This window comes from Tachypleus tridentatus, chromosome 11, assembly GCF_004210375.1.
Source record: "Tachypleus tridentatus isolate NWPU-2018 chromosome 11, ASM421037v1, whole genome shotgun sequence".
In the NCBI taxonomy this organism is placed as follows: Eukaryota; Metazoa; Arthropoda; class Merostomata; order Xiphosura; family Limulidae; genus Tachypleus; species Tachypleus tridentatus.
The window spans coordinates 46638056-46651160 of NC_134835.1; the positions used below are offsets into that span (position 1 = coordinate 46638056).

Below are 13105 nucleotides of genomic sequence, written 5' to 3' on the forward strand. Positions count from 1 at the left end.
CTTACATGACAATCTCATATTAGTTAAATGCAGTTTTGAACAGATTCAGTTTTGCTGAAAATGTAACAATGAAGATGTTTTTTTCTCACAGTCAAAAGTGCCAAACTTTTAATAATGACATTTCTTCTCACACAGTCAGAAGCGTCAAACTTTTAATAATGACATTTCTTCTCACCCAGTCAGAAGTGTCAAAATTTTAATAATGACATTTCTTCTCACCCAGTCAGAAGTGTCAAAATTTTAATAATGAAGATGTTTCTTCTCACCGTCAGAAATGCCAAACTTTTAACACTGATGTTTCTTCTCACACAGTCATAAGTGTCAAACTTTTAATAATGAAAACGTTTCTTCTCACAGTCAGAAATGGCAAACATTTAATAATGACGTTTCTTCTCACACAGTAAAAATGCCAAACTTTTAATAATAAAGTTCCTTCTCACAGTCAGAAGTGTCAAACTTTTAATAATGAAGATGTTTCTTCTCACAGTAAGAAGTGCCAAACTTTTAATAATGATGATGTTTCTTCTCACAGTAAGAAGTGCAAAACTTTTAATAACAATGTTTTTTCTCACAGTCACAAGTGCCAAATTGGTTTAAATATGAATACATTCTAAATTTTATCCTTCAAAGGCCTAGCAAGTTCAATACTTGAAAAAGTGAATATTATACATATGAAGGAAAATGCAACTTTTAACAAAGAAAATGCTTCATATAAAGAATACAATAAAGCCATAGAGATGACTATGTACAATACAAAAAAAAGCATATAAAACTGTGATTTGTTCTGTAACAATTACAAAAAACAAAACTTTTGGTGACAATTTTAACATCTTATGCTTTTTTTCCTGTATTCAGCTAAATTACATGGATGTTGAAGATAGTGTTGCAGCTATGGTGAGTAGGGCTTCAGTAGTACCTGATACGCTTCATTGGCTTGGACTGTGATACATGGAAAAAGATCATTGCATTAAATCTGTATTAATGATTTCATAAAACAAGTACATTTGTTCATGTATGCACACTCATATACTGTTTGATTATTTAAAAAAATCATAACACAAAAAGAAACAGAACCTCGCATCATGGCTGCACAGATCTCATACTACATCTTGGTAGTACAGCATAATACTCACTGGATGTAGTACTCCCCAACCTAACTGTACTTTATTTTTACATATTAAATTCTTGGTAGCTCATATCTTGGCCTAACAGCACATATATATGTAAAAATATACATATTTTCACCATTTTTATTAGATCTATATATTAATTCCTCAAACATGCAGTATATTACACCAACCCATACAATATTTCATAAACAAGTTGCCCAATATCTCTATACAACAACTCTCATACCAACATACATGGCATTCCATACCAAAGCTGCTAAACATCTCCATACAATAATTCTCACAGGTCTTACACAAACCAACACACCTAAGCTTTCCAGTTATCTCCATAACCCTCATAACTCTCACATCATCCAACAGAGTATCCTATAACTGTATTATACACATTTATGCTTTAACCTGTGTGTTATTCCTGATTTATTCTCTATGCATAACACCACAAAGATTCATGTACAAATGTGCTATGATTGATTCTAAAACAATACAATTCTCCATGTATTTAAGCATGAAAACATAATATTCATCATTACCTTTATTTAATTCTAGTGTAAACATTGCTTCATCTTGCATATTTTGAACAACCTGTGGAAAACAAACACAAAAACTGAGATATATTTACCAAAAATAAAAACTTAGTGACTGCAAATTACTATGGTATATTTTTAAAAGTGATAAACTATACACTAGATATTTTTGTAACTGTAGGTATGGTTGATGGACAAGATAAAATATGCGTAGAATGCGAAATTTATGTTAGTACTTTAAAAACACTTTGAAAATATGTGTAAACAGTTATGATGTACCAAATATAAACTAACAACCAACAAATAGTATATTTAATTTTATAACAGGTATGCAATAAGTGAATAATATTTTCCTGATCACAAGTTATAAAGTTATATTAACTCACTACATTACTATAATATTTTTCTCACATCCAATGAAATAAAAAACTAGTTTTTGGTCTGAAAAATCAAATTTTGAATCATAAGAAGAAATTTATTGGGAAAGATGTCAACTTTGATTTTTAAAATTTCTACAAAAATAATGGTAATGAAGCTACGAAGTCAAAGAAAAACAAATTATGGAAATGAAATGCTACAAGTAGTGGAGGTCTTTTTTAATCTTTGTAACTTACACATGAATCTCATAAAAGGTTTTCCATTGTCTGGTGTTTTGCTTGAAGTGAAACAGAATAGTAGTGGTGTACAAATTCAGAGGCTTTTTATGTTCTGATTGAGTTCACTTTTAATTATGAAGATAATTCTTCTCATACAGTCACAAGTGTGAAATTTGTTTAAGTATGTATACATTTAAAATTCTTTTTGTCTTTCAAACTCCTAACAAGTTCAATACTTGAAAAAGTAAATATCATACATATGAAGCAAAATGCAACTTTTAACAGAGAAAATGCTTCATATAAAGAATACAGTAAACCTATAGAGATGACTATGTACAATACAACAAAAGTATATAAAACTGTGATTTGTTCTGTAACAAAACAAACTTTTGGTGACAATTTTAACACCTTATGCTTTCTTTCTTGTATTCAGCTAAATTAAAACCCTCTTTCTCATATGTCACATCCTTGTTGGGCCACTTGGCTGGATTCATTTTGATAAACTAGTTAATCTATGGATGAATCTTACTATTGAAGTGGTAAACAAAAGTGGGATTGATTCATTTCAAATCATAAAATAGTCAGAGGAATTCTTCTGTAATAAACTAGACATCAGAAATGAAGATTAGCAGTATGAAGAGGGTTATGTGTTGGATGGGGGTACATTGAATACAAAGTTAGTGAAGTTAAGAAATATATTTATAATGAATACATATTTTGTGTTGTTACCTACAGTACAGGCTATCCAATAATAGAATATGACAAACAAACGATACACAAAAAACACATTATGGTTGATCAAAACCAACAAAATCTGTTGTGTTGCTTCAATAAGGAGGTTTGGGCATTTAGTGGTTGTTCAGAACTAAATTTTCAAAATTAAGTTATTGTAGCATGTAAGCAAACAATTATTTTAAAATTGGATATTATCTTTATACACTTCCACCTTCATTTCTAGAATGAGTTATAAATTTTTTTGATATAAAAGTGGCAAAATACTACCACTAGGTTGGAAAGAATTGATGAAATTAAACTTCTGAAACACTCAACCTCAACATGTCTGAGTATTATATGTTCCACATAAAACTCATATATGCTAGAGTATGTGCCATTACATGTGCTTATGTAAGAAGAAAGGTACAAGTTTGTTTTGACTGTCACACAAATATATAAAAACACAAGTCAATTATGAGGTAAAAAAATAGTAAAATCAATTATCTGTCATACATTTCTCACTACAGTTTCATAGATAACACTCACCTGATCTGTGAGTAAAACTTTGATACCAGATGGTCCACAACAACATATTGAAGTATGAGTTTGGAGATGTAGGGAGAAAACATTGTTGAGTTGGTTGACTAGCTCTATTACTGTTAAGTTCTCAAGAAAGATGGCTCGAAAAACTGATACACAGAAAATCCACACATTTTAAATGTTAAACAACATGAATTTATTCAGCTTTTTTAACTGAGAAAGAAATGAAATACTAGGATCTTTAAAAACAGTTGGTGAATTCATTAATATTTTACAAATAAGAAATAGCCAAAAACTTGGACCTTTACACAAGTTCATTTTTTTATTCAAGCTTTTTAAGCGAGATAAATACAAAACATTCACATGTTTAAATATATCTTTAATTCTTTAAAATATTATATAATTTTAACCCCAAGTTCATAAATTATGCCCACTTTGGTGATAGTTTTAAGTTCATAACATCTGGAAAAATTTTTAATCTAACAAAAATATGCAAGAAAAATAGTTGTAAATTAGGACTTCAATTTCTGAAAATGAAATGTCTAACATTATTCATTTAGGAGTTATTCAACAATCTTTGCCTTTCCTTTGATCAATATTTACCATTTCTTAGTCAACGTTTTCCTAGTTCCTGTTTTAAAGCATAGAAAACAAATGCAGACCACTAAGGAAACATTAAGATGATCCTATGTTTCTTATTACTTTAATTGCAAAGTTAAGAGGAGATTCAAACAATTTAGATACACTTAGTTGGAATGTAATCATGATGAGATATTTTTGGAAGTTACCATATAAGAGAGAAAGCCAAACAGAGTTTCTAAATTGAAAAATAAAACAGTGAAAATTAGAAGTGAAAAGAAAGAGTTTCCCATTTTTTCCTCTTGAAAAACAAGTTATATTGTCTTGAATCTTAGAGATTGTAATTCAGATGTTAATGAAGCTATTCTATTGTTTTGTTTACATAAAATGTTCCTTAAAGGACACCTTGCATTCTTTTTTGTTCTTGCTCTTTTTTCAAATATTCGTGGTTATAATTTTCACCAAAACATTCAAGTTTACACTACTTATGCTGAAAACAGCAATTAAACCTTGTTAAAATAAACAACTTTTACAATCAATTTGTGAGTTGCATTAAACAAATGAGTTTTGGTTGTAAATTTATTGTTAAAACAAAAGATAAATGAGTATGATTTTTTATGTAAAATTTAAAGTTACTCACTGAAAAACAAGTTTAAACTCAGAAATTGTAGAGATATCACTCACTTGTACATGCATGGGCAATTACAGAGCTCATCAACATTTTCATATATGAGTTTTACTTTTTTTTTTTTTTTAAAACAAGTCTTCACTCTTTCATGTAAAATTGTATGAATAGTCCACTTTTACCCACATGATTCCTACAAAGTTAAACACGAGATATAATGTTCCATAAAATATGGCTTGAAGCTTGGGTGTGTTTTTTCTTATAGCAAAGCCACATCAGGCTATTTGCTGTGTCCACTGAGGGGAAATGAATCCCTTATTTTAGTGCTGTAAATCCGAAGACTTACAGCTGTACCAGCAGGGGATGGTTGATTTGGTGTTTTATGGCACAAAGCAGCTAGGCTATCTGTGCCAAACATCCAGTAAAAAGTTAAAATTAAAGTAAATTTAGTAAAATTCATAAAAGGAAATTAAAGTAAAACAAAACAAAGATTAAAAAAAACATAAATAGCATTAAAACCAATGTTTACATCTAGTCTACAGCAGTAAGAAAAACACTACAGTTATACAAGTTGTAAAGGACTTTCTGTTCCATAATTGTAATTATTATAACTTGCCAGGAAAACTAACAGCTAAGTTCAAAAACCACCATCAGTCACCTGAAGTTGACCTTTCCAGTCCTGGTTCTGAGTTATCTGACAACATGGCCATTATGAAAAAGTAAAGTTATAAAAGTTTTAAAAGACTTGTAGCAAAATTTTAATAATAATTTGCCAGGAAGACTAACAGGTAGTTCAAACAGCAGCAAAAGTCACCTGAAGTTGGCCTTTCCAGTCCTGTTTTCGAGTTATTTGATGCTACAGCCATTTTAAAATTTCAAATTGAACTATATGTACTTTGATTTTTAAAAGGGAATCACATTAAAAAATGTAATGTATAAATAAAAAAACTTGTATGGCATTAAAAAGATTAATGGCCTTTAAAAGACTAAAAACACTACCTAGGTGGACAGTGTCACCATCACAAATAACCTTGGGGCAGAACATGCTTAAAATGGTGCCGTCATTGTGAATCATAACAATGACAAGGAAATAAAATGTGGCTTATTGTGTCCTGAGTGTTACATAGACTACACATTGGTGCATCAGAACAAGGTAAAAGAAAACAACGAGTTAAAAAACTGTGGCCAGTGCATAGTTTAGTTAGAACAACTTCCTCTTTCTGATCCTTATGGAAGAAAGACAGCCAAAGTCCAATATAGGGTTATATTTGGAAAAGTTTGTTTTCATGTTGCTAACTCCAAGTTGACTGCCAGCTGGCATGGAGCCATGCCTTAAATACAGGATCATAGTCCATGCATGGGACAGGCACATTGGTGATAGTGCCAGAGAAAATAGATTTTGCTCTGGTGTAGGTGAGCTCATTACTGTGAATACTACATGGCCTAGTATCCAGAAAAACTGGATAGAAGTAGATGTTAAAGAGAAATGGGCCAGTTGGTTTTGAATATTGGCAAGAAGATGGTGTGAATTAACATGAAGCAATTCCAGGGCCAGTAGAGAACTAAGCGAGTCAGTATAAATAGTGCAATTTGAGTACTGCTTAGCTTCTACATGATTCAGGGCAAGAGAAATGACATACAGTTCAGGAGTGAACACAGAAGCTGTAGAGGGGATTCTGCACGAAATCACCGAACCACAACAAACCATGGCAGAGCCCACAAAATCATCTGATTTCAAAACATCTGTATAAATAAGAATGGAAGGATAGTTCAAAAGATGTTCAGAAAATAGCAGACAGTATTTCCAATCAGGAGTGTCTGCTTTTCTCAGCTGACTTAATGATAGATCACAATTGGGGACTGTAAGAAGCAGTGGATACAGCTATTATCCAAGGATAGACCCAATTCATCCAACTGCATTTGGATATGAAGGACAAAAAGAGCAATGGCAGATCACCTGTTCTGAAAAAGTATGGCCCGATGAGGAAGGAAAACACAACCCTAGGTGGGGTGCTTTGGTAACAAACGAAGTTTCAAAGCATATAGTAAAGACAGTTGCAAATGGCAGGAGTGCAAAGAAGGCTTATGAGACTCTGTGTTTAAGCTCTAAACTGAGGAAGTGCAAAAACCCCAGTGCAGAGCCAAAGTCCTTGATGATGAATGGTGCCAGCATCTTTAAGGCTGAGGTCCTGGCAGAGCCACAGACCAGTGATCCATAGTTGAGTTTCAATTGAATAAGAGCACAATATATCTTTAGCATGGAACATTGATCCACTCCCCAAGTGGTGGAAGAAAGGCACGGAGGATGTTCAGTGCTTTTGTACATTTGACCCGTAGCTGCTTGATGTGTGGCATAAAGGTCAGCTTATGGTCAAAAATAAGCCCTAAGAACTTTGTCTCAGGAACCACAAGCAGCTGAACTCCGTACAGGACAAGATTTGAAAGGTCAGTGGGCAATATAATTCTGTGCCCCCTTTCAATCTTGCTCTCTGATAGCTAGGAAGTAGCTGATACCCAGGAAATCGCCAATACTCTAGGTGTAAAATTTGCTGTATATCTAGCACTTCTGCTCCTTCCTCCACCTTCTTAGCCATAAACACTCGGGCAGAGCAATCACCTCTTTCCTTTTGAGCTGATTGTCTCTATGACTATAATTGTCCCTTTACACTGGTGGAACTGAAACTGGTCCTTCATTTGTCTGACAGTACATCGGTCGGACCTGATAATGTACACTATGAAATGCTTTTTCTCAGATGACTTAAAGATAGGCCACATCTGGGGACTGTAAGAAGCCATGGTGGGATGGGCTGACCAGTGGATACAGCAATGTCATCCAAAGACAGACCCAATTCATCCAACTGCACCTGGATAAGAAGGCCAAAAGGAGCAATGGTAGATTGTCTGTCCTGAAAAAGTATGGCCCACATCATGTTCAACAACTGATATGAGATGTGAAAGTCGTCGACATAGAGTCTGTTTGTAACACTAAGAAGGAGTTGTTCAGTGACAGCATTGATCTTTATACTTAAAAATGTGACACTCAAAAACACAGCCCTGAGAGACTCCAAGTTCCTGTAAAAAAGAATGGGAAAGTGTTGAACCACAATGAACTGGGAATGTCCTGTCCATTAAAAAATTTTTAATAAAAATGGGAAAATGGCCACATAACCCATATATATGGAGGTCTCACAAAATGCCATACCTCCATGTTGTATCATAAGCCTTTTCAATGTCAAATAACATTGATACAAGATGTCAATTGATAAAGGCTTCTCTGATTAACGTTTCAAGTCGAATCAGGTGGTCCACGTTGGAGTACTATCATCAGAACTCACACTGGGTAGGCAAGAGGAGGTTGTTTGATTCCAGGAACCAAACAAGATGAGCATTAATCATCCTATCCTAGGTCTTACAGCTCGTCAAAGCAAATGGACGGTAGTTTGAAGGAATCTTGGTATTCTTCCCTAGCTTAGAGAAAGGTAGGACAATAGTCTGGTGCCAGGCATCAGGAAAAACATTCTCCTGTAGATCCAGTTAAAACAAATCAGTAAAAAAGCAAGAGAAGCATGAGATAGATGGTGCAGTATTTCATACTGTACATCATCAGGTACAACCAACGTACTGCCAGACCGATGAAGGGCCAGTTTGAGTTCCACAAATGTAAAGGGAAAATTATGATCACAAAGACAATCAGCTTGAAAGGAAAGAGGTGATTTCTCTGCCCAAGTCTTGATGGTTAAGAAGGTGGAGGAAGAAGCAGAAGTGCTAGATACCTGGCAAAAGCTTTCATCTGGAGTATTGGTGATGCTCCAGGTATCAGCTACTTCCTGACCATCAGAAAGCAAGATCGAGAGGGAGGACAGAATTATATTGCCCACTAACCTATCAAATCTTGTCCCATATGACTTTGGAACTGGTGGTAGAAGATATGCTGGTTGTAAACTTAATTGAAGATTCTTTCTGGCTTTCATGTCTTATCCACTGAGCGTGTGCATGGGCCTGCTGGAAAGCGATACAGTGCGAGAGTGTGAAATACCTACAAAAAGTATCCCAGGCCCATTTTTGAGCCTTCTGTGCTATGTGGCAGGCAGGATTCCACCACAGAAGAGGATATAAAGGATTTAGGAATACACTGAGCAGCTGCTTGTGTAATACAGTCAGTTACTGCTGCCACACAGGTTTTTTCTGAGGATCCATAAAAATAGGAATATTTCAGTGCTCACTGACCCCACCCACCATGGAACCCTATGAGGGGATGCACCACAATGCCAAACAAGGACATTGCAGCAACATCATGGTTTCATGAGCATTATACCCAAACACCAGCATCACATACAATATCCACAACATCTGTTGAGAACATCCAACACTGGCACTTGGTTGACCCTAACCCAAGTGGACCAGCTGACTGATCCAAGGGGTCACCCCAAGGCTGCCTGTCTACAGGAATTCAAGACCAAAGTGGTGTGTTAGGGCTGGACCCCTCAACCACCAGGATCATCTCCTCCCCTTCAGGGGTCACCACACACAGCAAACACATGGATTGATGTTTAGATCCCAGAGGAGGTAAAATGAAAGAACATAACCTTCCCTGGGAGGTCCCCTCACCACCTACAGGAATCCACACCGAGGGGCCTGGCAGGGGACAGCTTCAAGCTTGCATCATTAAAGTATATACTTTAAGAACCAGCTAAACCAGCATAAGAGTAAACAACATACAATTTCCTGACTTTCACTCTTACATCATCTAATTACCAGTACTTAATAGTTTTATGATGAAGAGACAACAAATCTTCAAAACAATATAAGATACAATTAGCATAAGACCATATACTTATTATATCACATATACTGTCATTTACTGATAAAAAGACCACACTGAGAACTGAGTCTTTATGACTACCTCTTTCACATGAAATACAAATATTAACTGTATGTTATAATTAGATATTCTGACATCACATGGCAACTTTGATATTAAAAAAAAGAACTAATATAATTTCCCATTAATAAAAAGAAACAAACAAAAGTAACAGTACTTGTATAGTTTCCTTACCTTGTTCTGATGAAGGACATACATAAATAGTTAAACGAGGTGGTATTCTCCTAGAATAATAGTAATAAAAAAATCAATTATTTCATGTTTGTTAAAGGACCTTCTTAGAGTTTTTTTCTTGCTTGGCATCTGTTTTTGACTTGTTATAACAACTTAAATTTCTTTCTGTGGCTATAATATAAACCATAAAATGAAAACTTTTAATATTTAAATGTTACAGAGGTTTAAGTTTAATGTTTATGCAGCAAACAAAAGAAAAAATAAAATTTTTAAGTGACCAAAAGAAAAAAAGTCAAACAACAAGAATGCAAGTCACATTAGTCTTTTTCAAGATGACAAGTTTAAGCTGTAGAAACAATCATTTTTTATTAGGCTTTTTTGTGTAATAAACTCTTTATAACACAGAACACAATTATTAAAAGTTTTGAAAAAATATTTTAAACATGATCAAAGGATAATTACAATAAAATTTAGCTTACTTAATTATATCATAATGGCAATTTATTACTTTGAAAAATTAAGACATTTTTCATTAGACTATTCGACCTAGATTACTGAAGATCCTGTGAGTATATGTGTGAATGAGATTTAAAACAATTCCATGAAGTTTCTGAATAAAAACTTATTTCTGGACATCTTACAGAATGCATACTTTTCTAGTTTCATACTTTTTGTTTTTCAGAACACAGATGTCTGATTGAAACTTTTAGTACATCTATATCACCTAGTGATCTCCTACTTTGCAAAAAAACATAAAATAACAACAAACTATTGTCTAGCAAACACATTCAGGTTGCTAGAATATTCAATGAATGGTATGTCTGAGACATTTTTAGATAATGTTGTGTAGAAAATGTCTCAGAAGTATCATTCAATCTCACCATTTTCCTGTTCTAACAGGCAGATATACCACTTTATTACCTGAAAATGTTTATAATAGCCTAAAGTATTTTGCCTAGAATATTTTTGTCTCAAATTCTTAGCAGATACTTATAAGTTGTGTTACACAAAACTAATACATTTGATATAAAAAAAAACGATTTTAAAAAATATGAAAAATAAACTTCATCTACCATTAACAATTCAATGCTAATAAAAAAAAACTTTTAGAATGATATTCCAAAAGTATAATATCTTGTTATCCTTAAAATATCACCTGATTGATTGTCTACTGATTTTTCATAAAGTAATCCACTGTTTGCATTTTAAGAATACCATTTTAACCATGACAAAGTAAACAAGTTGTAAGATAAGGAGGCTAGAAATAGAATAAAAAAAGCTTTGGCTAAGGAAACCTCATTCACAATCAAATTGACCTACACAGCTATGGTTCATTTACGTATGAAATTCAATATTAAACTAGTTAGAGCAATGAAAAATGATTGGCTATTTTCACCATTGAATACATAATATACATATACAACCTATGGGTTAGCACTACTTTGTAGACATTATTTGTATACTTTTTATTTATCAAAGCCTGCATATTTAAAATTCCTAAAAACTGTTTTGATCCAAATAATGGATTTTCCATAATTCAACTATGCATATTTCAAAAATAATATACGTATATTTTTTCTATCACATGAGGATTTTTTTACAAATTGGGAAAAAAAGGAAAAACTCTTACTTTAGATCAAATTATAATTTTTGTTACCACAGTGAACATTTCTTATTGCTATGTTTGGGTTCTAGAATGATTACTAGGGCTCTTACACCACCATTGGTCTAGAGAAATCTAGAACCAGTGGTTGACATCATTTTAATCACTGCAAAATATGACATGATTTAAGTGAAAATGATTCACCTATGTAAAAGTAGATATGATATTTTGTGAAAATTCTATACCTTATGAAAAAAAAAAAAAAAAAGGACACCATTTTCAGATTCAGCATGTCAGAATTGCTCTAAAATATGTAAAAATTTCAAGACAACAAACCCATGGCAGACTTGTATTATCTGAATTATTCTCAAATACTAAGACTGATTAATCTGATTGTTAACATTTTCCTTACCTGAAAATATATTTCCTATAAATACTTACCCCTTCTTACAAATTTAGCTGCCTTAATAATGCACCTGCCTGAGAGACTTAGTAACACTAGTTTTATAGCAATTCCCACATAACTGCAAGTGAATTATGCTACTACATGATGAAGTAATCATGTAACAAATTCCTCCACCAACAAGAGGACAACACATTTCCACATACAATGATTTATCCTACACTTTTGCACTTCATCTGTTGATAAAACAAGGGAAAAAAAGTGCATTGGAAATACATTTTCAGGAAAGGAAAATGTAAGGTTCCAAGATGATAACTCACTTTCACACATGTGAATGTAGCTAAATTTCCATAATGAAATGGTGAAAGGGTCAGTGCAAAATTTATCTAGTTGAGTTCCCTTCTGCAAGTATCCAAAGGAAGTCCAAGGGGTGTGACACCCAATAGACCAGGTCTCCATATGGACACTCATGGGTGACTACATCTCATCTTGTCCAGGGTATACTCTATGCAAATATAGGAAAATGGGATGTAAAGAAGCCAACTGTGTGTCACAGGGATGGGGATAATGTAAATTTTATCTTCTGGGTATCTGCATACAAGCTGCCAGACAACCAGTACATGTAGTGTGGTTAGGATGCATTCAAACAATACCTTGAGTGTACAACTCAGCTCTCCCTGTATACTCCCATATGTGGGAATAGGGCACATTTGTGTAAATGTAGATACTTGTGCATGCCTCAACTTCTCTGTTAGACTGTACAGGACAAGCTCCTGCTGCGAGTTGTGCATGTTAGTCATACATCACAGTTTAGTACCGTATGAAACGTTACACTAAATAGTCCAACAGGACATAGAAGATGAGTTGAATATGTATGGTCTAATAGGCAAAAGACAGAGAGAAGAGTAACACAAGAGAAGTATTGTAAACCACCTGGGTAGATGAAGTTAGAGGAAGAAAGAAATGGATGATCCAGGAAAGACAATGGTAATTATGGAGAAGGTGGACAAAACAAATCTGGAGAAAAAGGCACTTCAAAGAGAAAGAATGGGTCATACTCAAGGGTCATGCAAAACCCCATTAAAAACATAGTCCTGCAAAGGATTAGGGCGACCTGAAAATCAGTCAAGGAGAAGACTAGAGACTAACAAGCCATGAATGAATAGTTAGGAAAAAAAAGGAGTTCACAGAACAAATATCAAGAGGAATAGGGTGGCAGAAAGACCAATGTTAAAAGATCTGCCACCAACATCGACAGAGGAAGGGCAGAAAAAGCATCAAGAATAATGCTTCTGACAAAAAAATCTGATCTGAAGGGTGACAGAATAATTAAGT

The 13105-nt window shown here is 33.8% G+C and overlaps 1 protein-coding gene across 1 annotated transcript in view; it reads right to left on the reverse strand.

Moving 5' to 3' along the window:
* Window positions 1-532: 532 nt before the first annotated feature.
* The window catches only part of LOC143232093 (transcription factor CP2-like), a 92151-nt gene continuing 79578 nt past the window's right edge, over window positions 533-13105 (reverse strand). The window contains exons 16-19 of the mRNA XM_076467162.1: window positions 9765-9814; window positions 3511-3653; window positions 1661-1712; window positions 533-939 (exon numbers count right to left, since the gene is read on the reverse strand). Coding sequence (XP_076323277.1) covers window positions 890-939; window positions 1661-1712; window positions 3511-3653; window positions 9765-9814 — 295 coding nt within the window. The 3' untranslated portion in view covers window positions 533-889. The remainder of the gene's footprint in view (window positions 940-1660; window positions 1713-3510; window positions 3654-9764; window positions 9815-13105) is intronic.